Consider the following 26,313-nt stretch of genomic DNA (forward strand, 5'->3'; position numbering starts at 1 on the left):
AGATTTTATGCAGCAGCACTGTGAAAAGATCTGCTTGAAACTCTTTGGCAAACATTCTAATGCTCCTCTTTTGAATAAAAAGGAGATGTTCTTCTTCCTGCTTTTCTTAGCTCTCTTTAAAACATGAATGTTCGAGTTTGGTGAGAAGCTGAGACCCCAAGGCACCTTATTAAGACTTTTTTTTCTTGAGTTAATCTGAATCCCAACTCCATTTGATTGAGAAGCACTTTGGGTGTTTATGTAAGGGTATCTTCAGGTCTGTGGACATAATTATACTTGTTGAATAAGGTCTGAATTAATACCCGATGTTTGGTATTCCAAAATATTTTGATAGTGTTCCTCTCCTGGAAAAGGCAGAGGCCTCTTGGGTTGGGTTGTATGAGCCAGAATAAGTATTTTCAGGAATAAAGTTTCAACAGAGAACAGGAAGAAAGAATCACTTGGTAACATTTTCCTTCTTTTGTATTTTCTATAACACGCACAAATAGAGAAGGAATTTCTATCACTGAGTTTCTGCCAAATGCAGAGCCAGTTTCATTTTGCCTGATGAATTTAAGTAACATTTTCACAGAATAGAACAGAGTTACTACTTGCCTGAGAAGACATGAACTTTGAGAAGGATTTTTCTTTTCTTAAATATATAGAATGAGTGCAGCTATGGAAACTGTCTCAAGTATGAGGGTTCCTTGTTACTCTTTCAAAAGTATATGAAGTGGAATTACTCACAGTAAGGTGACAAAGAGAGAAAACAATAATTGTAGGAAAAAAGGTCACACAAGACAAGCAAAAAGTTGAAACTGATAACCATGAAGGTCCAAAAGCCCTTCAGCTTTGCAGCTGAAGGCATGACTGTGGCGGACAGCAGAGTCTGTCCTCTACAGACATACATACTTGCTGTAGATCCACAGCTCTCCTTGTATTTGGATTGCCTTTACATTTCTGAATTTAAAATTTAATTTTGAAACTGCTGCATGTCCAATATCAATTCACATAAACCAACTTGTTTCAAGGTGTGTTAGGTGATTAAATCAAACCATGTACAGCTGGTGGGAAGACAAAAAGCCACAAAAGGCTGAAATTACTTACCCTCACAGCAATTTTCAGTGACACGTCCTGAATAGTGACTAATGGAGGGTAGAGGCGACCTTCCTGTAAATTCTCTTCTGTAACCTGCTGCGCTATAACCTGAAATAACACAAACGTGTAACTTGACATGCAGATGCAGCTGTAGCTTGATTAGACAGTGATATTGTCTTTAGCAAAGAAATCTTTATGCTTTGGCAAATTCCACAGATACAGCTTAATCCACCTAGACAGCATTTTTTAGAACCACATTTGTCATTAGGAGAAGCTACACAAGAATTAGAAATGTAGGGAGTTATACCTTTTTCTCACTCAGACAATAAAAATTACTTGAGTAAGTCCATGACACACATAAACTAGCAAATAGTTCACTGTGAGATTTTAATTCCAGCCAACAATTGCAGGTGGGTCAAAGACTTCTAAAATATAAAGAAGCACCTGTCATTCTGACAGTTGTCACATTAACCTGTGCAGGGAACAGAACTGAAACCCTTAAGTGTAAATGCTCTGAATGAAATTACTGGCAGCTGGTATTTCTGCTGTCATTAGCTACAATTTGTTTGTCTTTTAGGAACCTGAAATAGCCTTTCAGGGTGATCCAGATGTGGATAGAAGGAGAACTCTGCTATGGGTAACATCTGGTGGAGCCATGTATGACACACTAAGAGGTTTTGAAAACACCAGGAAAGTCCAGGAAACACTGAGACTTGCAACTGATAACAAAGCCCAAAGAGAAAGCAAGAAGTGCACTTTTGAGGGAATATTCTAGGAAAGTACTTGAAAACAAAGCACAAACAAAACTTCCTGCAGTTCCTGTCAAATCGAGTAATAGGACCCTGTACATGTGCTTGTAAACATCCAGGACTGCATCAGAACAGGTGTCTGGATGCATCCCTTCCAACAGAAGCAGATAAATAGTTTGAACTAAAGTAACCCCAGGTTCAAAAGGACTCAGTGTTCTCTTATGCAGTCTAACTAGAATGTTGGTAGCTGTCATAAGTTCTTCCTTTTGGAGTTAAAATGCTGACAAGATCAATAGGCTCTTGAGTACAACAAGTGAAGAAAAAGTATTTGTTTACATTTAAACCTGATCTTGAGAAATACAGCAGAGAAAAACCCTCTAGGGGGAGCTAAGAGAATGTAAAATTAAGTTTCTGCTCTCCATAACAGCAACCAGGTTATTTCAAAATTATATACAGCCCTTTGATGTGCATCTGAATGTAAGGAGGCACTTAGAACATGAGGTCCCTGATGTCAACAGCTTAAGAGGCTCTGCAGGAAAGGTGAAAGCAGAAGAAGTTGCTCTTACTGCAATGCATCACTGAAAATTAAAGGTTCAGGAGTGGAGTACTTCTCTTTTGCGATTCTGTTTTTGATAGAAGGCAAGCCACAAAATATTCGGCCAGTGCTCAAAGTGGAAGAGGTAGCAAGATCAATTGTACAGATGCCATGCTGTTCCTTCAGACATACTAGTGTAACAGCATTGAAAACTATGCAAAAACAGGAACCCAAGCATTTCCAAAGAGAACAACACCCTCTTCAAGTGGTGTTTGAAAAACACTCCTTGAGAACATCAGATCAGTGGCAGGGGAAAAAAATGATGAAACAACATGTGGGATTACTGAGAAAATAAGAGGTGTCACAGAAAACATAATTGTGCCAATGTATAAATCCAGAGTATAACACCACTTTGAGCAGGGGGTGGTTTTTCTCCACATACTTCAAACAAGAATGGCGTAGAATCATGAGGGGTATAGAGAATAAAAAAGATGATAATTTTTTTTTTTTAATCAAGGGAACAAAAGAAAAATAGACTTGGGAGAAAAAGAGAAGTCTGAAAAGAAATGCAAAAGACAACTGAAGGCAAACATTTCTTATGGTGCTGTAGGGAAACCAAATCATCAAATAGCAGAAAATCCTGAGTTTCTTTTTCCACAGGACTCATAATTGAAGTGTGACAGTAACTGACAAAAGATGTTAAAATGCATAAACATGTTTAAACAGCCACTAGGCTCATTTATGTAGGAAAAACTCATACAGAGTTAAAACATCCAGCACAGGAAGGCCATACAGTAAATGTTGTCAGAATCTGAGAAGGCATTTCAGCAGAAGGATTGCTCTGTATTTCTCTTATTTATCCTCTTTTCCTCAGCTTCTGCTAGTGATTGCTTTCACAGGAAGATACCAAGCTGTTTGGATCCTAGGTACAACCTAGTATGGCTATTTTCATACTTTAAATATGAATTAATTCAAGTTTTTAATAGAAAAATTAGTGAAGCCTTATTGCAGGATCTAAATTAAAGGCAACCAAGACAAAATGGCATAAAGCAAGTGGGGGCATCTTGGTTTTTGGAGGACATATTCTCCATAATGAAAAGATTTTGTAGGATTATTTCTGAACTAAACTGCAAGTCACACATGCAAGACTATTTAATTAGTTCATAATTCTCTGCCTCTTTTGTTGTGTTTGGGAGGCAACATCCCTTGCCATCACAGAACAACTGCCCACAGTTAAGAGATATTACAGCTTACAGTACCTTAGATATATCATTCAAAGTTACACTCTATTTTACTTGGCAGGAAGGAAAGAACATTGAAGTCAAAATCTGTTCTAGTTATAATAATTACTTATTTGTGACTTCAATCTGATTTAATTGGAGAGGTGGCAAAGCAAGAAGCAGGAGGTGCATGCATGCAGCTTGGGCTGCTTTCTTTTTGTAATTTCTTTTGTTCAGATAAGCTACCTTGGCAATCTAAGAAGGTCCCTCTACCCAAAATGCATGGGTTTGGTTGTCTAAATTTTGCAGCATCTGGGATGCTTCCGTTTCAAATGAGGAATACTAAACACTATTCTAAAACTCCCATGAAACTATTCTGATTTTATCCTTACAGTAAAAAAGCCAAGAACATAAAACAAAAAGAGCACTTTTGCTTTTGCTTTGCATGTAATTATTCAGCTAAGGGCCTATACAGCCCTGCCAGCCTTCAAAGTCCTGAGACCTCTTCTGGCAGACTCCTCTGGCACCCATCAGCTCAACTAACCCAAGCCCAGAGCCCCTCACACGTAAAGAGACCAGATGTGAAATCCCTGAGCTGGGAGCAGTAAGGGGAGCAGCTACCCAGGGAGCCTCACACCAAAAGAACTTCCTATGCAAGACAAAACCCACAATTTGATATGACAAACTTCTCTAGAGATTTTACTAGGGGAAAGCAACTGTATAGCAAAACCTATACCAAAGAGTCAGGAAAGAATGTCTACCTCAAGTGAGAATTTAAAAGCTTCCTCACCATTTCTGATGCTATTTTACTTCCCTGACGGTTACATTTCTTTGTTCAGAATTGATTTTTTTCTGACTTCATAGACTGTCATATGAAACACAGTTCAATAAACACATTTGTCACCTTTTATCATCAGCTCTCACCATAGAGGAACCATTTTCACACAAACCAAAATGAAGCAACTTCTACAACAAAGTAGGGCAACCCTAAGACAGCAGTTTAGACCAGGAAGTGAGGATCACCATATCCAAGTGAAATTACAAAGGAGGACTTAAAGGGAAGATATAATTACCCAAAGGCTGAGGAGATGGATCATTGCCCTTTTATGATGGTTAAGCCAGTGGAGACAGGCTGGGCTTTTTACTAATTTTAAAGATGGAAATTGTGAATGTCTTTCTTACAGAGGGCAGGCTGTTAGCAAACCTCTTTAAAGATGCCATAGCATGCACCATAAAAAACCTCTGAAAGTCCAACAAGGACAGCATGCAAGTGCCCAACCCTTAAGAAAGCTTTGCATGAGATACTGCCTGTCATAGGATCACATTGCCTATCAGCTGCCCTTGAGTAAGAGCCAAGGACCACTTTCTTCCCTGTAAACCATGAAGAGCACAGAAGGAGCAAGAATGTGGAATGAAATATTCCTTAGAGAAGCTGCAGGAGCTGAATAATGCATGCACACATCTGCTAATTGGTGCAGCATTTTTTCCCTCTTTTTTTATTGCTCCATAGTTCAAATTTAAACACTTTTTGTAAGGAAAAAACTCACACATGAATCACCCCAAAGCTACTAACATCAATCACAGCAATTCCTTTCAATCTAAAATCAAACTAATGTGCCCATGCATGCAAACTGTACATATGTGCATTTACCTCTGGTAGCACAGTACTGGAATCTTTCTTTTTTATCCTTCCCAACAGAAGGTAAAGTTTATGTCAGGTGAGCCTAGGCCAAGTGTTAACTTTTTAAAATTACTTGTCCAAATACAATTTATAAAGAACAATACACCTTGCAAATAAAGGCCTTACACAGAAATCAGTATTTTCCCCGTTTTAAAGTTTAGTGCTTCCTGTTTAATTGCTCATTAATACTAAGTCATTAAATTAAGGAATTTAAATAATCTTGAATACCGTACCTCAGCAGTTGTGAGGAATACATTCTCATCAATATGTCTCATTCCACATGAAATAACACCAAGGGCAACTCCTGGGAACACATAGGAATTGTTACCCTGTCCAGGATAGAGAGTTTGTCCACTTGGAAGAGTGACAGGATCAAAAGGACTTCCACTGGCAAAAATCCCACGTCCCTAAATTGTAAGAAGAAAAGGAAAGCACATTAATTGAGAAATTGCTGTTGAAATATTTCTCACATTCTTTTAAATATCCACCAATGTGGAAGCTGGGTTGAATCTATTTAGCATCTCTTCTGAGAAGGTGTTAGAGCTATTTGAACATGTCTCAAGAACATCAGGATGCAGATGCTGGAGATCACTGGTGATTCACTCTGGCTGTCTGACCCAATCTGTACCATTTAGAAGGAGGGAAACTGAAGCCAGAAGTCATTATTCACTTTGTGCATCCATGCCAGAAGAAGCTCCATGGGAAGTACAGAATTGTGAAACCCAAAGTGGGCAATACTGCTATGGTAGCAACAAGTGATGCTACTGGACCTTTTTCCCAATAGCAAAATGCCCAAAAATGACACTAAGGCCAACTAAATGTGCTTTTGGATGGGGTGATTTCTGAGTAGCTGTGGGCAGGCAGAGCTCTTTCTTCCCAATCCCACACTTCAGGCCCTTGAGCCCATTCCACAGCTCGACAGAATGACCAAGGTGCAAGCTCTGTCCCAGGAACATCATCCCATAGAGCAATTGCACAAGTCAGTGTGGAACCTCCTCTGCCAGGACCTTGGGGCTCCCCTCTTTGTAACATACTGAGTAGGGTGAAGGCACCAACTCAGGCACCTGCCAGTACTGATAAACCATTAGAATGTTTCCCAGCAGGTTTTTGGGTAATGCCAGGTAGGAGTGTGGCTGGCAGGGCTCAGGTATCATGGCCAGACTGGTACAGGCAGTAGGGAAGAGCCAGCCTGTCTGGGGAATTAAGAGACTTTTGCTATATGGGTACAAGTTACATGTAACACCTGTCCTGAGGACAAGAGATCTGCCTCTAACTCAGTTTAGGTTGCAGCTCATGTGCACTGCCACAGGCTCAGTGTCTGCAGCCCAAAAGCCCCTGGCTCAGGCCTCTCTGGGGAGGGAGCACCCTCAAATTCCAGCAGGGAATTTAGGAGGGGACGAAAAGTCAGCCTTTATTTATGCTAGCACTGCTAGAGTGATAAATGTCACTGTTAAAGAACTTCAGAAGCACTTTGTATCAAAAATATCTCTGCCTATTTTAGAGAACTGGAAACTGAAATGCACTACAGTGCATTTAAAAATAGGCCACTGTTGCTATTCAGCTCTTCAGATATTCTGTTTTGTTTGGTGTCATGCACTATAATCCTGGCCTGCTTATTATATGTTTTGGTGACAGATCAAATACTTCAGAGTGTCTTTTGCTTTGATTACCACATGTGGTTACCCACTACAACCAACCCTTCATGCAGACTGCTTCCCTGGCTCCTGCACTGTGCTGTAATTACATCCATGCTGTGGAATGGACATGCTAAATTTGTCTTTCAAACAATGAGAAACCGTCATTCAAATTCAAATTTGACAAGAAATCCAAATATACCTGTATGAAACACAGACAGTCAGGTACATACACATTTTAAATTCTAGGCTGAATTACAGGATAATGTGTTTATCAGTACTTCTATAATAAATAAGCAAGCTCAGTTCTCTTAATTCTTACCTATGTTTATGTAACATAAAACTTTGTAAGAAGAGTCAGTTACCCCAGTTCTTAAAACAGAATGATTTTAAAGATTCTGTTTTATGTATTGAAGTATTTTCTTACCCTAAAGAGTATTTATGAAATCTCAAATGAAAATCATGCCACTGTGTATATATATTACACAAAATGGTACAGTTCATAATGCTTTAATATTGCTGGTGACTGGTGCTTTGGTTATAATATAGATTATAAGTGTTGCCTACACCAATAAAAGCTATGAAATGTTTTTATGAGAGTGCAAGCACACAGTGAATTCAGTGAAACTGCCTTGATAAAATCTGAAAAATTTGTTACTTAATTTAAGTCATTTTATCTATGTACAGAGACATGATTAGTACCTGCTACTCCACCCTCTGTCCTCCTCCCTTTTAAAATTTAATTTCAGACTTTTCATGACTTATACTGGAAAGATGTTAATCTTTGGTTACCTGTGTGTATTTGTAGCACTGCTCAGCAGTGCATTCTGCTTTGCTGGTGGGATTGCTGAGAGCAAAAATTATAGGACGTTTGTTTAGAGCAGCCATATCCTGAAGAATTTGTGTAGTAAAAGCACCACCAATTGCAGCAACTCCTGAAGAAGAAAAACACACATATAAAAAGTAGGCAAATCAAATTAGTTCAAGGTAAGACATGTATGTCACTTGTAAAAGAATAAAGCTCCTTTTTCTCTTTCTCCCTCTTTAAAATGGAGTCCAACCTTTTTCCTAACATGTAGCTGAAAAAAAGTTTTGTATAGAAGATTTTGCAATAGTGAAACTTCAGTATTAGCCCTAGCATAAGGCAGAACCTATTTGCCCTGTACAATCTGGTGAATTTCTCCTTTCCCTTTACTCAGGCCCTTTGTGTAAAATAAAAATGTTATCACTTAACCTGCTGCTAGGTCCAGTATGGACTAGATAGATGAAGCTCTGAGTCCTAAAGTTTTGTGCAATAGACTGGATAGTTTCTCCTAAATTCAGTGTGTCAGATTTCAGGTTTTTTCTGACATGATGAATAAAGTGCCTGCCTTCTACATCTGAGCTGAGCTGACAAATAATAATTTTGAGTCTAGGCCTTCCCTGACAGCAAGAGATTTTCTTTAATACATCCCTTTTCATTGCACCAGAGATGCTTTTCTATTCCCTATACTGTCCACACTTATAAATGCTGTTCATAGGAACTGAATGCCACTCTTGCAGGATGAAATCATCTAACTTAGGTTGCACTCTGCTGCATTGCAGACTTGCAGCCAGTACTTAGATCTTGGACCTCAGGCAATTCACGACCAATGAGGGGGGTGTGTGATGTTTTTGAGATGCCAAGTACATTCTTATTTCTGAATAATCTACAAGAGCTGGGGATTCAAGGATATCCACACCTTCAGTGAAAATAAACAGATAAACAGATATTGGAGTAAAACTAAGGATCTTTATTTTATTGGAGGCCTTTCTCACCTGGCTTGGAGAGAAGGTAGCCTCCTTTTTTCTCAGAGACCCCTGTGCCTGACACCCCATTCTACTTTCCACAGCATCTGAGTTTCAAAAGCAGGGAAAAGAGACTGTTTTTCCTCTCTTGGGGAGTGGAAATGGATTGAAACCCAGGCTGGGAGAGGAGAGCCTGGAACTTGAGCCTTTCTCAGGTCAGTACTGTAACAACTCGTCACTGATGCTCAAATGAGCATCCTGACAGTGCCCAGTCTAAAAGGAGAGCCCCAGGTCCTTCGGGGGAGGTGAAAGGGGCCCTCACTGCCCAGAGCTGACTCTAAGGTTGTGCTTCAGGACTAATATTTCTTGAAGGCATCTCCAAGTATTTTCTGACTGATTCCACACGGTCACATACTACAAAATATCATCTGTCACATATTACTATTTTTTGCAATTCTGAGCTCTCTGTACTTGACCTTCTATGAATGGACAAAGATGCTTAGATGCAAAAGCACTGACAGACCAGCTGGGCCACTCTGTCTTTGATGAAGACAGAGCCTGTCTTGTTGTATAAGAGCCTGTTATAAACCTTAGTTTCTGGTTAAATCTTCAGCTGCCAAGTGTTTAATGTCTTCTAAAACTGCTTCTGGACAGACAACAGTAAGAATGACAACTATCTTCAGATTTAAGATAAAACAAAATGCTTATGGCTGTTTTTGTCAATTGCAGTTTCTTAGACTGGGTCTATCTAAATTAAGGCTTTTCCTTGAGCCATTGCAGGCAATGAAATGTGTATAAGCATTTGCTCAGACAGAGCTAAGTAAAACAGTGGGAGGACGACTATCAATGTATTTCCCCATTACTCCTGGTACTCCAGGGAACATACTGAATGTCTACTCACTCAAACCAAAAATCCCCAATATTAGTTTCTATTGCTGTTTCTGATGGAAGAGACTTCATTATACAGAACTGATAAGTGAAAGTGACCTTGAGGGAAGAGTCACATAGGTTTATACATAAAATTTACACACAATAAAACCCCTATTTCATTGCAGCAAATCTTCCCTAAGTATCCACACACCTTTATCGGACAAATATTCCTTCATTCTATTCTTCTGTCCCTCTACCTTTTTCAGTCTTGTAGTATACTAAGTAAATTCTCTGGACCACTTGGTCTCCTCTTCCAGTCATATCTTTGTATAGCACAGGAAAAGAAACACTTCATTTACCTCACTGATGACCACTGGCAAAAGTGGATTTTACTGAACAAGGACCATGTGGTGTAGGCATAGTCAAAAGGTAGCTGGTAAAATGTAGGATAATTATCACTGTGCCATTTTGGTTTTCTAGAACCTGATGAATGACTTTACTAGCTAGATAGATTAATCTTCAAGTCTTACTTATTTAAAAAAGACCAAGAGTACTTGCAGCTCATTCCTGAAACTGTCACTGAAATACAATAACCAAACTATAGAGAGCTGAGCAAGTCATTATTGAAATCACAATCCTTCAGCTTTTACAAAAGAAAAATCTGCATTTTGCAAAATCTGCATTTTGGTCTGGAAAAAGGACTACTGGCTAAGGACCTAAATGTGAGCAAAGAGAAGACTCAGATACAGCACCCTATATTTGCATAGCTTTACATGAGCTTAGCTCAGTTTTCTCACTCTAAGTTTGAGGTTATTTGTATTAGTCCTTCCACATTACACCAGAAGTAATTTAGGAAGGTGGCAAGGTCCTCCATCAGAAGTTGAAACCCAGTCAGATTCTTTCCCCAGTAAAATGGATGGCCCAGAATGAAAGCAGTGTTACATGCTTGGATAGTTACTATTTGTTCAGTTGCTTAATAGAGTCCATTATGCACCCAGTGTTTTCTGAAAACACACAAAGGTAAACTCTGTTCAGAGGAATTTGATCTTTTCTTCACACAAAGCCACATCCCCATTTTTTTCAACAAAGAATAAGGTCATTGCCTTAAAGTCAAAGAAATTACCTATTAGCACGGACGGTTTTATGTCTTTAACAATATCTTCTAGATTTTTCATTTCACGATGTTCGTGGGCGAAACGCTGTTTCTCATGTGTTAATGAGGCACGCCCCTGAGTATGGAACAACAAGAAAAATAAATTTAAGTTTATTGGAACCTAATATCCTGTTTATGTACCTGGTTTAACACATCCTATTTTCATTTCTATTTTTGCATCTATCATATCAAACAAAATTACACCGTGTACAGCTAATATGCTTAAGATAATTTAGGACTAATCTATTTGTCTTAGCAGTCAACAAATTCAGTAACTGGACTTTAAATCAAAAATAGCTGTAGAACACCACAATATTAACAGCTACTTGAGCAATTACACAAGATTTGTAACTTAGCAAAATAAAAATAGTTTCTCCTAGCTTTTTCAGCTTTGCTCTTGTCTGAAAGTATGGAGACTATATGGCATGAGTATTTAGACTATAGTGGAGTGTACATTTCTCTTCACATTTTTCATATTTAACCCATTTATTATTAAGGATTGAATATAAAAATAATTCTAACCAGATGTCTGGTGCACTGTTTCTGCATTAGCAAAATTGACTCAGCTGTGAAAAAACTTTTGCCCTGATCTCTGCTGACAATTTCCACGCACCAGTGGCCAACAAGGTCTCCAAAAGAATATGCTAGATGCAGGAGAAAGGGCTATAGAGTATCATTGACATTGACTTGGGCTGCATAGTGGGTTTGAGCTCAGTGTAACGTGGAGTGCAGGGTGAGAATGGGCCAGAGTCTCTGAAAATGCTGTTAGTTGTCTAAATATGCAGAGCTTTGTCTGTACACAGATATCTGAAAATTTCAGCAGAAAAGTTTAAAATGAGCACACCTCTGCCCCTTGATTTAGTCTCAGACCTGCAGAAAATATCACTGCAAAGGCACTTTTCAAACACAAGTCTAGAAGATGGCTCCAGCCCTTCAAACATCCTTCCATTTCAGACAGAAAGATGCAGATTAAACAGATATATAGGGAAGTACATGAGGAAAATTGAATGCTGAATGTAATTTTGACCAAATAGCCAGAACAGATAAGTATTGTCTCCCCAGCCATAGCTTTTACAACTGATAAGTTGAAAGTTTCCTTAATCTTAGCAAGTTTATTAAGGCTACATGTAAGTATTGGAACAGAATTCATTCCATGATTCCACCAAAGTCAATGAATTTGAAAATTTTGGCTCAATTTAGGCCTGCATACACCATCAGACATAAGCCACGATTAACTTTTCTGACAAAACTGAGGAAGCCGATGCTTCATTTCAGACCATGCTTCTGCAATGTGGCAGCATGTGCCCATGCCAGTCCCATCACTGAAGCTCCTCTGCTGGTCCTAGCTCAGCCACCACCAGAGCTGGTGGGCAGAAGAAGAGGCTGTTTCTCATTTCCATCTGCAAGGAAAAGCACTTCCATGCCAAAGGTGCCACAGGAAGCTGCCATGTGGTCAGGGCTGACTGAGCTGCTCTGCCCCACAGCATGCCAGCTTCTTTTGGCTCACCCATGATTATAGGGCATTTCCACAGATCTCTCTTTTCTACACGTTTTTATGTCTGGATGGGCTTATGAAGGTCTTAAGTGTTCTCCTAGAGTGATCAGAACAGAAAAACTGAGATAGGGGCACTTGATTTCCTTGGTGGATTGTCAGCCCTGAGGGAATGCCGCCGTATTGATCATTTTTGGCATGTTTGTGGCTGAATCATTCCACCACCATATGCATTTTGCAGCCTGCCATTTCCCAGCATCCCAGCAGATGTCCCCACAGTCTGCACACACACTTTAGACCCATCTCATTTTAAAGCAGGAACTTTCCTTAATGTTTTCAAGGGAAAAATATGAAGCTTTCTTTTTAGTCAGCAAAGAAAAAGAAACCCCAACATTTATGACTTCCAGACCCAAAGCTTGTTGCTAGGATTAACTCAAAATACTATAATAAAAGCCACTTCTCATTCTAATCTGCTGATCGGTTGGAATTGAAATGCTTGGTGGCAGTTTGCTGGGGAGCCAGGAGCGAGTGCCCTGGGCCACCATTTGCCACCCAGGCTGCTTCTTGAGATGGTTCCTTTATGGATCATCATGTTGCTGCTGAGGCCAGTTTTCCATCTGACCTTAAAACACAACCTCTACAAGACTGCCTTGAGCTATCAAGGAAAAAAATATCACCTCCAAGGGCTGTGACCAGCTCACTCTTCAGGCTGTGTCAGGCTGGTAGTTCTGAGCCCGTCCAGGATCTGCAGATCTGGACAGATTGCTCAGGAAAGGTGACCTTTGGTTTTTTTCCTCAGTACATAACAGGCAAGAGGTCAGGCTAACATCTTAGTGGATAAAAATATTGCTATTCTTTCATTTTCAATTTCAGTCAAAACAAACAACCAAAATCCTTCATGAAGTAGATTTTATATAAGTTTTACACTTGACTGGCTTTTGAGTAGGTGTTAAAACACTTACTGATGAAACACCAGGGATTCAAAGTCCTGACACTGACCATGATCTCTCATTAAATTGGCTACAAGGGAGTACTGAAACAGTAAGGATGTGATCCACCACAACATTTTTCAGGCTGCTAGGTAGCGAGATTGGTGCTAGCTAGATGGGTCAGCTCAGGTCAGATTCACTTCTGCCTTACCCTAAATTCTATCTGTTCTTAATTTCACACATGATACGCTATCATTACAAAAAAAAAAAAAAAAAAAAAAAACAAAAAAACAAAAAAAAACAAAAAAAAACCACCAACAAAAACCAAACAACAGAATCCTCAAACAAACAAAAAACCCAATGCAAATCAAAACCAAAACAATTTAAAATTTACTTATTTATTCAGCTTTGGTCTGAATTATTTTGATCCCATTAGTCAGCATAGATCATGTCTCCAAGTAAATCTTTTTCTAGCATATTAACTAAGAATGAAATATCAAATTATGCGGCTTAGCAAAAATCACAACAGCTATGTGCATAGAGATTTTTGCTTGGAAAATGCTTATAAAAGAAATTATATGGTTGGGTTGCTTTTGGTTTTTTTAAATATTTATATTTTAAAATAAATTAGAATCATAGAATGGTTGGGGTTGGAAGAAACCTTAAAGATCACCTCCTTCCATCCAGCCTGCTGTGGGCAGGGACACCTTCCACTAGACCAGGTTGCTCAAAGCCCCATCCAGCCTAGCTTTGAACACTTCAAGGGACAGAGAATCCACAATTTCTCTGGGGCAACCTGTTCCAGTGTGTCACCACCTTCACTATAAAAAAATTTCTTCCTAATTTCTAATACGAATTGACCCTCTTTCAATTTAAAGATGAAATCCCTTGTCCTGTCACTACATGCCCTTGTAAAAAGTTCCTCTGCAGCTTTCTTATAGGCCCCTTTAGGTACTGGAAGGCTGACAGAAGGTCTCCTGGGGCCCTCTGTTCTCCAGGATGAACAATCCCAATTGTTCTCTCAGCCTTTCCTCATAGGAGCGGTGTCAGAAATGTATTTTCATTGTTAATTCAGTGTTATGTTATGATCACATAACACCTCCCTAAGCTCTACACTCAAGATTTCAAGACCAGCCAGTTGATCTGATTACAAAACTTCAATAGTTTAGGGGCCAGTCCTTTAGACAGTATTTTTTTTCTCCACAAACTGATAAATTCTTAAGTTCTGCTCTCCACCAAGTAGAAAGGCAGCAGCAAGAGCATGACTAGCTTTCCTCTGTGCCCTGCCAACAGGGCAAGCAAGAAGGAATTAACAATTCAGTTTTGTGTATCTTCCTTAAAATAAGGAGTTGCCAGTCCATTTAGTACAAGCTTCCAGACACTCATCCCTGAATGCCTATAGCTGGAATAAGAAATCACAGAGTTTTTGTCAGCCAGCAGAGAGAAGAGGATGGAGCCAAAATGCAGATGTCTCAATTCTGGATTTGTGTGGTTTGCTGTCTTGTCTCCTTCCTGACACTGGAATGGTGCAAAGTGGCTGGACCTGTCAGTGCTGAGCTGTTCTGACTAAAACATCTTCCAGAAGCACAGAGCACATCTTCTGACATGTCCACTTCCAGCCCTGGCTTAGCCAGCTTTTGTACTGTGGCTGCTGGGAAATGAGCAGTAAAGGATCAACACAAAGCAGTGTAAATGAGAAATTTCTCTGGTCTGCCTGCATCTTCACAATCATAAAATACTAACACGGCACAGAGCTTACTGTTATTTGCTTTCTTCTCCTGATAGGAAAAAGAAAAAAAATGTAAAATACACAATATTTTAAAGAGTTTGAATGAGCTCTGAGGTTCTGTGTATGAAGCTCTGAGTCTTTTAAGTAGAAACATCATCTTCAATCACATTCAGATATGTCTAAGTCCACTGTCTTGCTGTTTCAGCATCATTAAAAATTCATTCAGTCAATCAAAAGGGCTCAGAAAAAACAGCAGTTTAAAGACCTCTGCAGTACAGCAAACCTCTGTACAGTTTCATTGTTTCACTGAAGCACCTCAATGCTCACCACACAGGGGAGAGATTTTTTTGGACATATTTTTTCCAGGAGCTGCTATCAAAGGATGTTATTGCACTGCTGTTCAAATAGCTGTATGAAGACTCCTCCAGGCCAGGTATCAGCTGTCTCGAGGTGTATTATGTTTTCTATTATGTATAGCATATGTAGATGTACATAAAGATTTATGTCTCTCTCCTGCATCAAGGGACACTATCCAAATCCAAAGAGAAGGTCTTTCACACTGAAATCCACAGATGAACCAAGAGATTTGATACCTGTGCAGCTATTTAGAGGGGAAGACACAAACTCACAAACTCTTTCAATAGAAAGAGGAAGGCAAAGTGAGAAAAAGAGGCTATATATTCTTCTTGCTTTTACTTCCCAAATGTATTTGTCATCCCAAGAAAGAAATAAAAAAGCACCAAGATTATTTCCTTATAATTTGAAATGCTATATAATCTTATATATTTTTCTTATCTTTTATAGGATAAGTAATTTTCTGTGGGCATTTTAATAAGTTTTCTTGAATTAAAAAAAAAACAAAACCCAAAACCAGAAAATAAAAACAGCTAACCAAAAAAAAAAAAAAACTACTAAAAACTAATGTACCACAAAGAAAATCACAGTATCTTTAATGGATAATCAGACTGCCTGAATAAACTACACAACATACTTTCACTAGAATACAGAAGATTGAGAATATTAATAACACTCAAGAAGACTAATAATCCTTAAGTCCAAAGACTCAAAATAAAAATTCCAGAAATTACTTTTTAGTGGAAAAGTATTGCTTCTATTACACTATCATTCCGTACCAAGAAACCTTTGGGTTATTTTGGATTTGAACAAAAGAGAACAAAGCAGCCTGAAAACAGATATATTAGAAGTCACCATGGTATCTGAGAATGGAAAGTAATATGAACTAAATTCTTTATTAGCAAATGAATTACAAAGGTGGACTGTGTTAAATCAGCAGATGAAGTACAGAGATAAAGAAACAATAGCAGCATTCTCTGATTGTGGTATTATGTATGAAAGATGTTGGCAATCCTAAAATGTCTCTAACTCCTTAATGGGTCAGAGTAGTTGGTATTATATTTTATTATTACAAAACACAGCCACATGAACACCAGGACCTTTCAGTTCAAGGAGCAAAAGGAAGCAACAGGACTCAGTAGTTAATAGTTCTATGAAAAAATTGCTTGTGGTTTGGATTTGAAATGAAAGCAGTTCAGAGGGACCACTTTCAGGGTTCTGAAGCTTTTAGTTTAAGGGTCTTATCAACAGGGATCAGGTTTCAAGCAGGCGTACATCACAGTTTTCACAGAAAGTTACTTTTATCATCACATTATAGCCAAATTGAGTCTCAGATAACAAACAAAAATGACCCATCAATAAAACCCTGAGAATTTTCATAGAAAACAGCTGTAAAAACAGGAGACCAGACTGCACAGCAGACATGAATATGGAAAATTAGAAAATGGGAGGTAAACTTTACAAATAGCACCAACGTGCAGCCTAGTGCCATGGCCTGTGAGAGCCGGTTCTGCCGGGGCTACCGCAGGAGCCAGGGCTGAAGAGCAGAGCAGCTCCGTGCAGTGAGGCAGGGCTGGAAGCTCTCCAGGAGCTGCTCTTCCATCAGCTGGGAGGCAGCTGCGAATCAGGCACAGCTCCCCCAGAGCTGCGCTGTCCCACATTCGAGGCAGCGCTGGCTCTCATCCCGTCTCACAACCAGGGCGGCACAAATCTATTTATATAAACACTTGCCTTCATTTCACTGTGTCAGCTTTGGCTTATCTAAACAAGAGCTCAGAGATCAGTACACAGATAAATTAATAAAATAATTTGAGGTTCTTAAATACTGAAGACATGAGAACCACAAAAGACATGAGAACTGTAGACCAGGGAGCAAAGCAGTCCATTAGTAACTTGAGTATTTCCAACTGCAAATGTTTTAAATGTTTTGGTCTTACTTGCATTTTTCCTGTGAATTCCCTACTGCGGAGTTTAAATACAAACAAACAACAAAGCAATTGGGAAAAAAAAATGTGGTTAAGAGTCATAGGAGAAGGTAGTGAAGCACCTCCCTTTTGGGAGATGGTCTCTATGTGGCTTTTTAATCTGTTTTATCACAAGTAAATCCCTGGTCTAGAGGCTGTTGAGAACTCTAGGCAGGGACTACAGAGAGACCTCCATGGGAAGCCCCAAAATCATGAAAGGGATGGCATGGGAGGGGCACAGAGAGCGGGCTGGGCGGGGACAGGCCAGGCTGTCCACAGCCAGAACTCCAGGACACCATCAGGTACAAGTCACAAAATGCAAAATAAAAAGGGTGGAGGTATGGATATGGACCCACTGGACAGGGGTTGACTGAAGTCCAAGGGCCTGCAGGTGACAGGCACTCCTGTGCCACCTCATTTAGGAACCAAAAATCAGAGACATGTGAGCCCTCCCTAAACCCCATACTGAGATTCTATAAAGTGACAGTGCCTCCTGATCAGGCCTGTCTTCTAACACATAAAGGTGAAGAAAATACATTAAAACTAAACTAGGCAACTTGGACACACAACTAATAAACAGTTTGTCGCCAGTTGTGTGAAAAAGACACAAGATTTTGAGGAGACAGTGTCATAATAGCTGGCAGTAAAATGTACAATTACAGTAAGAAATACAATTCTGGTGTTGACTTTAAAACTCATTGTTAAAAAAGTAGGGCTGTTTTTGTTCTGTAAAATTTATAATGTACCCTTTCCATGTAACTAAGCACACATGGTTAATAGGTTAACAAGGTTAACAGGCAGGACAAAATTTATAAAGATATTGATTTCAAGAAGATAAGATCTGAGAACCAGAGTAAATGACAAATCCACAGAACAGCAGAAAATTGAGCAAATCAATAACTAATTTCAGTAACAGATCATGAGCAAAAGAAATAATAAACCACCCAAATTAGGTCCCCAACTCATCAGTACATCTAATGCACACAGTGTCAAAGTGTTACATGCCAGCAAAGGCAATGGGTTTTGGTGATGTCTCTTTTAGAGAAACACCCCACCAATCACCCTTTTGCCTTGTCCTCACTTGTTTTCACACATTACTCACTGAGCATGAGTAATGCCACAAGCATTCAGAGAGAAATTAATGTTTCCTTTTTGCAAAACTTGATATAGAAAAAGACAAATGGGAGATTTAAGTGCACAGATTAATTCCCCAGGCATCAGAAAAACTGATGAAGCAAACAAGGATTGCTTTGCTGGGATGGCACATGAGTAAAATAAGGCAGAATCCGCTTTGAGTGATTGTGGCACCTTGGAGATACTCAAGGCATTGCATCTTTGCTAAAATGTAAATAATTTTTTTGGCTCAAAGAGTCCCAGCCAGTTGCAGGCAGCCATAAAAGAACTGATCAAGAACAGAAGCGTCAGAATAATTGACTGTTGAGAAAAAGAAAGCCAGAAATAATCTAAAGTCAGCAGAACTGGCATACAGTGATATATAAAATTTAAAAACATTATCAAATTCATCTAGTATGAAATTGAAACTTTTTAAAAGAATGATTATTGATAATTTTTTTAAAAAAAATCAGTAACAGACAGTCTGGATGGGATTCAGTTTGATATTATGATATTTCATTGTGAGCTCTGAAAATTCTTTCACTTGTTATATGAGTCTGGCACTGAAATTCTGGTATCATTCCAAATGTCCCCCTTTCTCTTCCATCATTCTCTAAGCAAAGACTGAACTCAGCTTTGACCAAACCATGAACTTTAATCAGGGTCATATCCCATACCAGTCAGTTGGTTGTGAGAATATTTTGCAAATAAAATTGCCAGCGATAATAAAATGGGGGAAAGACTATGAAAAATGAAATCCTTTTATGCGATTATCTACAGGTTTACCTGGTTACCTCCATTATAATTAATCAGGACCACAGAAATTGTTAATTTTTTGGGATCTATTTCAGTCTTCCTCTGATACTAGAAGATAAATATTCTGAGACCTTCAGTCATCAGACCTCAGAATATTCTTGTGCTTGTCATACAGGTTTTAAGATCACACATCTAAGGGATATTTAAAATACAAATCACTGGACTAGACACAAGTATTACTATGCTGAACTAGAAGGAATAGAGTGCAAAACTGTTTAAAGGAACATTTCTCCATGGTGACTTACTCTTTAAAATTAAGAATGACATTCATCCCTCTGCAAAGGAACAACTTTCGTGCACTAGAGTTTATATGGTGTACAAAAATGTAATGCTGCCTTGCAAATTACAGAAAAACTTTGCTGCAAGAGAAGCACGTTTGGCAGTCCAGGAACATTCCCCGTCCATCCTCAGCACAGGAGCAGCCATCCTTGGCAGAGGGTGGGGGAAGTTTCTATGAAGTCCATTTAAACATTAAAAATTAACTGCCTTATTAACTGTGGCATATTCCTAGGAAGTTCCAAGAACTCTCTTGCCTATCACCCTACCCTGTTCTTGGTATTGCCTTAGAAAACAATAAAAAGCCTTTAAAAGAGCAATAAAAGCCTTTGCAGCACATTACTGAAATGCTCAGACAATGGTGAATCTTATGAATATTCCATTATTTTCCCATTCTGCCTCTTCTAAACTAGTTGACACAAAAGAATTTACTGTCTTTAAAGTTCATGGACTAAGACTTGGCTACTAATACAGCTAAACATGACACTATGGCAGCTTTAAAGAAGACACAAAACATGTTCACCACACATCACACACTTAGGTAATCTGTGGGATTAACAGATAAAAAATATGGGAAACTGAGAATAGGGGAATGGAATGTGGAAGATATTACCCACCAATGTGTTTATATAGGTAAATAAAGATTCATCAGACAGACTGGATTGTGTGATAATTCAGAAATTAAGAACTACAGATGAATCCCAACTGATTATGTATAATCTCCAAGTACACAGGAATGCAAAACCAACTTTAAAGTGTCTCTTAATTAAGCATTAAAATTTCCATTTGAATGCACTGGGATACTTAAGACAGTAAGTTTCAAAAAGTCATACAGTTTTAAGTGGCAAAATTCTAATGATATTATGACGTGCAAAACGTCCTCACCCAGCTTTGGAAAACAGTTTCAAAAGGTGAAAGCATTCTGAACAAACTTTAAAAGACCAAACAACAACCCCAAACTGGTATCTACAACATTGTAAATTCTCTAGATGGAATTACAGAACGCAGCTCTGGACAGTAGAAGAAACACAGCTCCATCACCAGCTCTTTTACCACAACATAGCAGAAAAGTTGGTCATCAGCCTTGGTTTAATGAAAACAGATGGTTCCCATGGGGGGAAAATAAAATTAACAGGAGAATGAAAACACAGCTGCACTTGAACTAAAATTAAAAAGCCACAAAGGAAAAATTCAGCAACAAAAGCCTGATAAGCGACTTCGTGGCAGCTTTTGAGGGTGGGGGAAGAAGAAAAAGGTGGAAACTGCAGCCAGGTCAACAACAGTTACCAGGTCATTTTTCTTAGAATTGGTTGAAATTCTACAGAAAGTAGATGAAAGGAGAAACAATATTTAAATCTATAATAACACATTGCAAAATTAATGATCAAAGGCCAGCATAGAATATAAATGATGTAAAAATTAGTTTAGTTGGACAAACTAACTGCTGAGTCTTCAGCAATTCTGTTATTTCTCATACTGCTAAAGCAACTGATCAGAATATTTCTAGCACTGAAAATGTCTGCCTGCTTCACATAAAATTCTTTTGATCAAACAGGTTTTGGTGAGGCAAATTTTAAGGGACTCTTATCAGGTTTCCATTGATACATGTCCTTAGTAGTAAGAAATAAGTGTCAGTTTAGTTTATGCAAAATTTGATTAACTGGTGATCTGTGCTCTGATTTTGGTAATTCTTATCTTTGCAATAATGAAAGGGCTTGTAATAATAACGTTCTTCTTATTTTATTCTAAAAAATTTTCCTCATTTTACTTCTCTTATCTTATTTCTCCGAGTTTGGGAAGTTCTTCAAGCCTTGCAGCATTTTTCTGCAATCAGCTAACGCCAAAATAATTTCCTAAGTGGACCTAAATCACAGCATTCTTTATCAGGCCAGAAAAAGGAACCAGGAATAGTTTAATTATTTATTCACTGTATACATAACTTCCCAGCAGTTAAATCTCAGGCCTCTTGAGGCTTACATTATATTTTTTTTTTTTTGAGGGAGGGTATTTTGCCAATTTTTTTCTTTTAACTTTTCGGTGGGGGAACATTTTGCTGCAGAAGAGAGCCAAGAGAAGACTTTCAGAGCCCTAGACCAAGGACACATTTCCTTATATCAGCCCAGGCCTTGCACTGACAGATGTCCCTGAAACACAACACAGCAGCAAGCACCCACCCATTCTCCAGCCCCTCAGGACAGCCAGATGGGAAAACTGGTGCTGCCAGGTCTTCCAGGAACACAAGCAATGACCTGGAATATGCACCATCAGTTCCCGCTGCTTGCATCAACATCTGGCCACAAATTCAGCCCTAATCTACCTCAGACAGCTGTTATGTCTGGCGATCACAAGTAGTTCACAAATATACTCCAGGCAGGACATGAAATTCAGTGGACTGCTTTTTGGACAAAACCCAAATTAAAGCTCCACCAAGAAGAATAAGCAGAAGAAAGGAACATCGAGGCTGTGTGAGACACTGATTGGTTTTGGCACTGCTTGAGAGCGCAGAAGCTCAAAGGTGTGGAGGAAAGAATGCAGTCACCGAGTCACTAAAAATGTAGAACCTATGAAAGGAATGAGTCTCTGCTTACCAAGAGCAACAACCTGGATTCTCAGCTGACTGGCAAATTAGCAGTGAGAGGTGTGAAGAGACGGGGACAAGAAATCCGGGAGCAACAAGAAAGGAGAAAGGCTAGCTAACCACCTCGGCTGGACGGACATGCAGCAGAGACCTCTTTTACTGTTTCAGGGCTGTGAAGTTCCTACACTTCTGCTCCTGTTAGTTTGTTTCCTTAATCCCTAGGAGGTGACTTTAGTTCAATTGTATAATTTGATATGCCCAGTTTTTCTGGTTAAAGAAATGGTGCAACCCAATGACTCTTAGGTAACCTCAAGGTTTCTGCAGCCACAGACTACACAGGCCTTCAGTCGTTTCTGTTTGGACATAAAATCACTTCAAAATTATTAGATGAAAACCAAAAGGATTAAAAATACGCATTAAACAAACAAATAAAGCACGGGGGCGGGGGGGGGGGGGGAGGAGGAAATCTGTATCCTAGATACCTGCATTCTTCTGTACCTTATCAGGCAAGAGATGACCAAGATGACCATAGTAATACTTGCCCATCTCTATGTCTATGATTGTACCATTTTCCCTTTAACAGTATGAGGGAAAGGTGCTATGATGCTGTTCAATAAGCCAGCAGACACCACCTACAGAATGCATCCTCCCGAGGTACAGTTGTTTGAACTACAAAAGACCTTTAATGTCAGACAGCCAAAGAACACTGTGAAGTATGGTATCAACAAGGATGACCACAAATACTGCAAACTGACCAGCAAGGTAAAAAAGCAAAGGCAACTGGTCTCTCATCTGTTTCCTTTAAGTAGCTCACAAACTATTAAATACATAACCACCTTTTAAAACACACCAGTTTCTTTATTCTGGCACAGGAATTCATACATTTCTTTATTTTGGCACATGGAAGAAATGAGGTAAGGGTGACTGATGAAGTCTCTCAGCAGCTTCAAATTCTGACCAGTGTTGATAGCAGTGCAGACCACAACATCTGCAACATGAGCTGTATCACTGGGCAGAGAAGCTTTTTGCAATGCATCTCAGTTCTTACAGAAGGATGACTTGCCTGCTATCCTAGTATGTGCCTATACCTACACAGTCCAAGACTGTGCTAACAAATAATAGTCGCATTTAGATGGGAAATATTAAACCCCAAAGTGGAACATTTCTTTGCTTACACGTTTTTTAATGAACTGCTGAAAAATTGTCTTCATTATGTGCTCATCCCTAATAGAAACAGAACAGGAACTCCAGGCATAATCATCCCCCCCGCCAAGTAACATGACAGTCTGTCATTAATTTAATAAACTTTAGAAAAGAAAAACAATTCGCTATGCCAAAAGAGATATTGTTGCAGTTGCTTCCACAAAGAATATATTCTTGTCTTTATCTACAGAATCAAGCAGTATTGTGATATTTAAAGTAATGACAAAATTGTATTACCTTTACGACTAATCCTTTCGAGTCAACCAACCAAATTCTTTTGGTAGCTGCATCTTTGGATAGCCCTTCTTTTTCCATAGCCATAAGAATGAGATTTGCTATCCCCAATGCAGCCTGAAGGAAAAAGAAGAAAAGTAGAGTACAAAACGAGAAATTAAAGAAATCACCTGCTCAGATGTCTCATTTACCTACTATTTTAGAAAAGTTTTCTAATTTTAATAAACAATAAAATGGAATAATTATTTTTTCATAAAATAAACCTAATGAACTGTAACTACCATTTGGTAATTAGAAACCATAATACAGAAGAATAGCATAGATAAATATTAAATTATATAGATAAATTGTAGCATAGGTAAGTCGTCAGATGACTCTTAGAGTGTGGACAGCACAATAAATGTTGAGGCTGGAAACTAGAAAATGCTAGAACTAACATTTATTCCACATAATGATAGTTCCAGCCCTGGAAGTGTGCCAGGTTGGATGGGGCTCTCAGCAACCTGGTCTAGTGGAATTTTCCCTGCCCATAACAGCAGGGGTCAAACTAGATGATCTTTAAGGTCCCTTCCAATCCAAACCATTCTATCAGTCCTCTCAGAATACATGAAATATTTTTTCTTCTTTGAATTTTTTGTAATTTAAACTAAAGGAAATAAGTCTGCATGCCAGAAAGTAAAACACAAGAGCTTTTACTCTTATCTTTTTCTAAGATGTCCATCAGAAAGGTAAGCCTCCTTTTACCCACTATTCATGTGTTTTGTAACTCTAGACTTGGCTGTGCTCCCAGTCAAAGCAGGGGAAAGAAAAACGCACATATCAATCTTTTGCTGAAAAGTTTTTCATTCTTACTGGATTTTATAATATTTCATCCAACAGATTAAATGCCATACAGGTACAGATTGAAAACCAGGCAACAAAACCAGGCAACAAGCTGCTTAATATTTCTGATTACAGACCCATACATGTATTTTTTGGGGTTGGTTCTGTTTCTTGTTCTTTATCACTGATTTTCACTGAGAACCAAGTGAGATCTTCCTTTTTTTTTGTTAAGAAATAAGTAGTTTTATAAAAAAACATTTTCTACAGCAAGGGTGATAGCTACCATTACGTCTTTGCAGCAACAGCCACACTAAAACTATTGAAAAAAAAAAAATAAACACTATACCATTAATTCATCTGCTTGTTGAATGTGGAACAAAACCAGGGAAAAGGAACTCCAGAGAGATGGATAGTCTTGATGCAGTAAGGTGGTGACATGGTAGATATGAATACAAGCCATTTTGAAAACTGCAGATATATCACCAAATATTTAATGAAATTAAAGAAGCCAGCATGGGGTTGTAGGCTTCATACGAGAGATGACAAGCCATACTGTAGATAAGTATAGCTTGCACTTGTGTGTCAGCAGCTTGGAAATTAATATTGAAAAATTAGTATAAAAAATAGTGTGCATAAAGATCTTCGCAAATGGATTACCTTAATGTGCAGAATACTGAAAAACTATATTCAATGACAAAAAAAATCAAAGAGGCACTTCTTACTAAATAACGCTGACTCAGGTAAATACATTATATTTACTCTCTCCACTGTATTTCCTCATCTTTCAAAAAGTGGTTTGCTTGGTTATATCGAGAGCAGGTCAATAATTTAGAGCAGACAAGCTAAAACTTGAAGTTCCAAAAAGAGAGCAGATCTCCAAAAAATATCTTAGGAAAAATACGAGGCTTCACCAGATGATCACAGCTTTTTCTGTAAATTTACATTTGCACTGAAAATCAACTTTCAGCAGATGTTAGTAATCATTCTACCCATTTAATTGTCTTGTTTACTGGACACATGTAACTAATGTAAATATTAGTAAAAGTCATCATAGTACAACTTTCCCCATGTATAAAAATACCTACCTCTCCAGCTCCCTGGAACAACACTGTGTGATCTGACAATTTGTTCTTGGTGATACGCAGAGCTGCAAGAAGACCTGCAACAGCAACAGATGCAGTTCCTGAAATGGAAAAAAAAAAAAAATCCAGTTATTCTTGAAACAATTACAAAACTTTACATTTTAGGTAATACCACAGCTACTTTTGTCTAAAAGATACAAGTACTGAGGATAGTAACAAATAGTTGAGTGGAGTTAGAGTTTGCTCTACTTCATTCTTATAAAAGTTAAATGTAAGAAAATATCATCAGAGTAACATTAAATAAAATAGATTGATTCTATGGATGGGTATAATGGCTAGACCATTCAAACTCTTGTAAAATATTCTAGTTAAAACCTTTTTTAGAATGAAGGATGTGAGAATCCAGAGAGAAGCATTTTGAAGAAATCCAGATACTGAAAATAAAGTTACTAGTTTCATTCTTCAAAAATATATACTTCAAGTACAGTAAAATACAAGGCTAAAATAAAACTTCCTTTCTCATGGGGAGCTTGTCAGAGTAGAATATCAAACTGAACGTTTAGAGAGAAGCTAAACTAGCTGAAAGAATAAGGCCACCTTATTTAAGATTTCAGCCCACTGTGACAGGAGTTTCAGTTTAGTACCTTCTAAAACATTGGAGATACCTTTTAAATCTATCTTTGAGTTATGCCACACAGAGAAAAAGACTAACATTTATTTTTATGATTTAGCCTGGGGAGGTCCTTCTCCAAATCAGAACACCATAAAACAAGACACCTGTCTTTGAATGGAGAAATTTTGGTCCTTATTGTGAGAAACAGCTATTAATAAAAAGTAGAGCAAAAAAATAATTCAAGCAGGCATCTAACTCAAACTTGTTCACAGTGGCAGAGTAAATTCAACCTCTGTGACTGCCGACATAGCTTTGTCTAACTTGTCCTTAAGGTCTTCTTTCAAATACTCTTATATCTTCTGAGCAAGCTATTCCAGTGTTTAACTGGTTAAATTTAGGTTGAAAATTTCAAACCTAACCAT

At 38.4% G+C, this 26,313-nt stretch overlaps 1 protein-coding gene across 1 annotated transcript in view; it reads right to left on the minus strand.

Moving 5' to 3' along the window:
• The window catches only part of ME1 (malic enzyme 1), a 154,591-nt gene that overhangs the window by 1,096 nt on the left and 127,182 nt on the right, over positions 1-26,313 (minus strand). Inside the window, exons 8-13 of the mRNA XM_030267522.4 lie at positions 25,282-25,379; positions 23,378-23,491; positions 10,657-10,762; positions 7,689-7,831; positions 5,496-5,669; positions 1,087-1,185 (exon numbers count right to left, since the gene is read on the minus strand). Of these exons, the coding sequence (XP_030123382.1) occupies positions 1,087-1,185; positions 5,496-5,669; positions 7,689-7,831; positions 10,657-10,762; positions 23,378-23,491; positions 25,282-25,379 (734 nt within the window). The remainder of the gene's footprint in view (positions 1-1,086; positions 1,186-5,495; positions 5,670-7,688; positions 7,832-10,656; positions 10,763-23,377; positions 23,492-25,281; positions 25,380-26,313) is intronic.

Source organism: Taeniopygia guttata, chromosome 3 (genome assembly GCF_048771995.1).
Source record: "Taeniopygia guttata chromosome 3, bTaeGut7.mat, whole genome shotgun sequence".
NCBI classification, from domain to species: Eukaryota; Metazoa; Chordata; class Aves; order Passeriformes; family Estrildidae; genus Taeniopygia; species Taeniopygia guttata.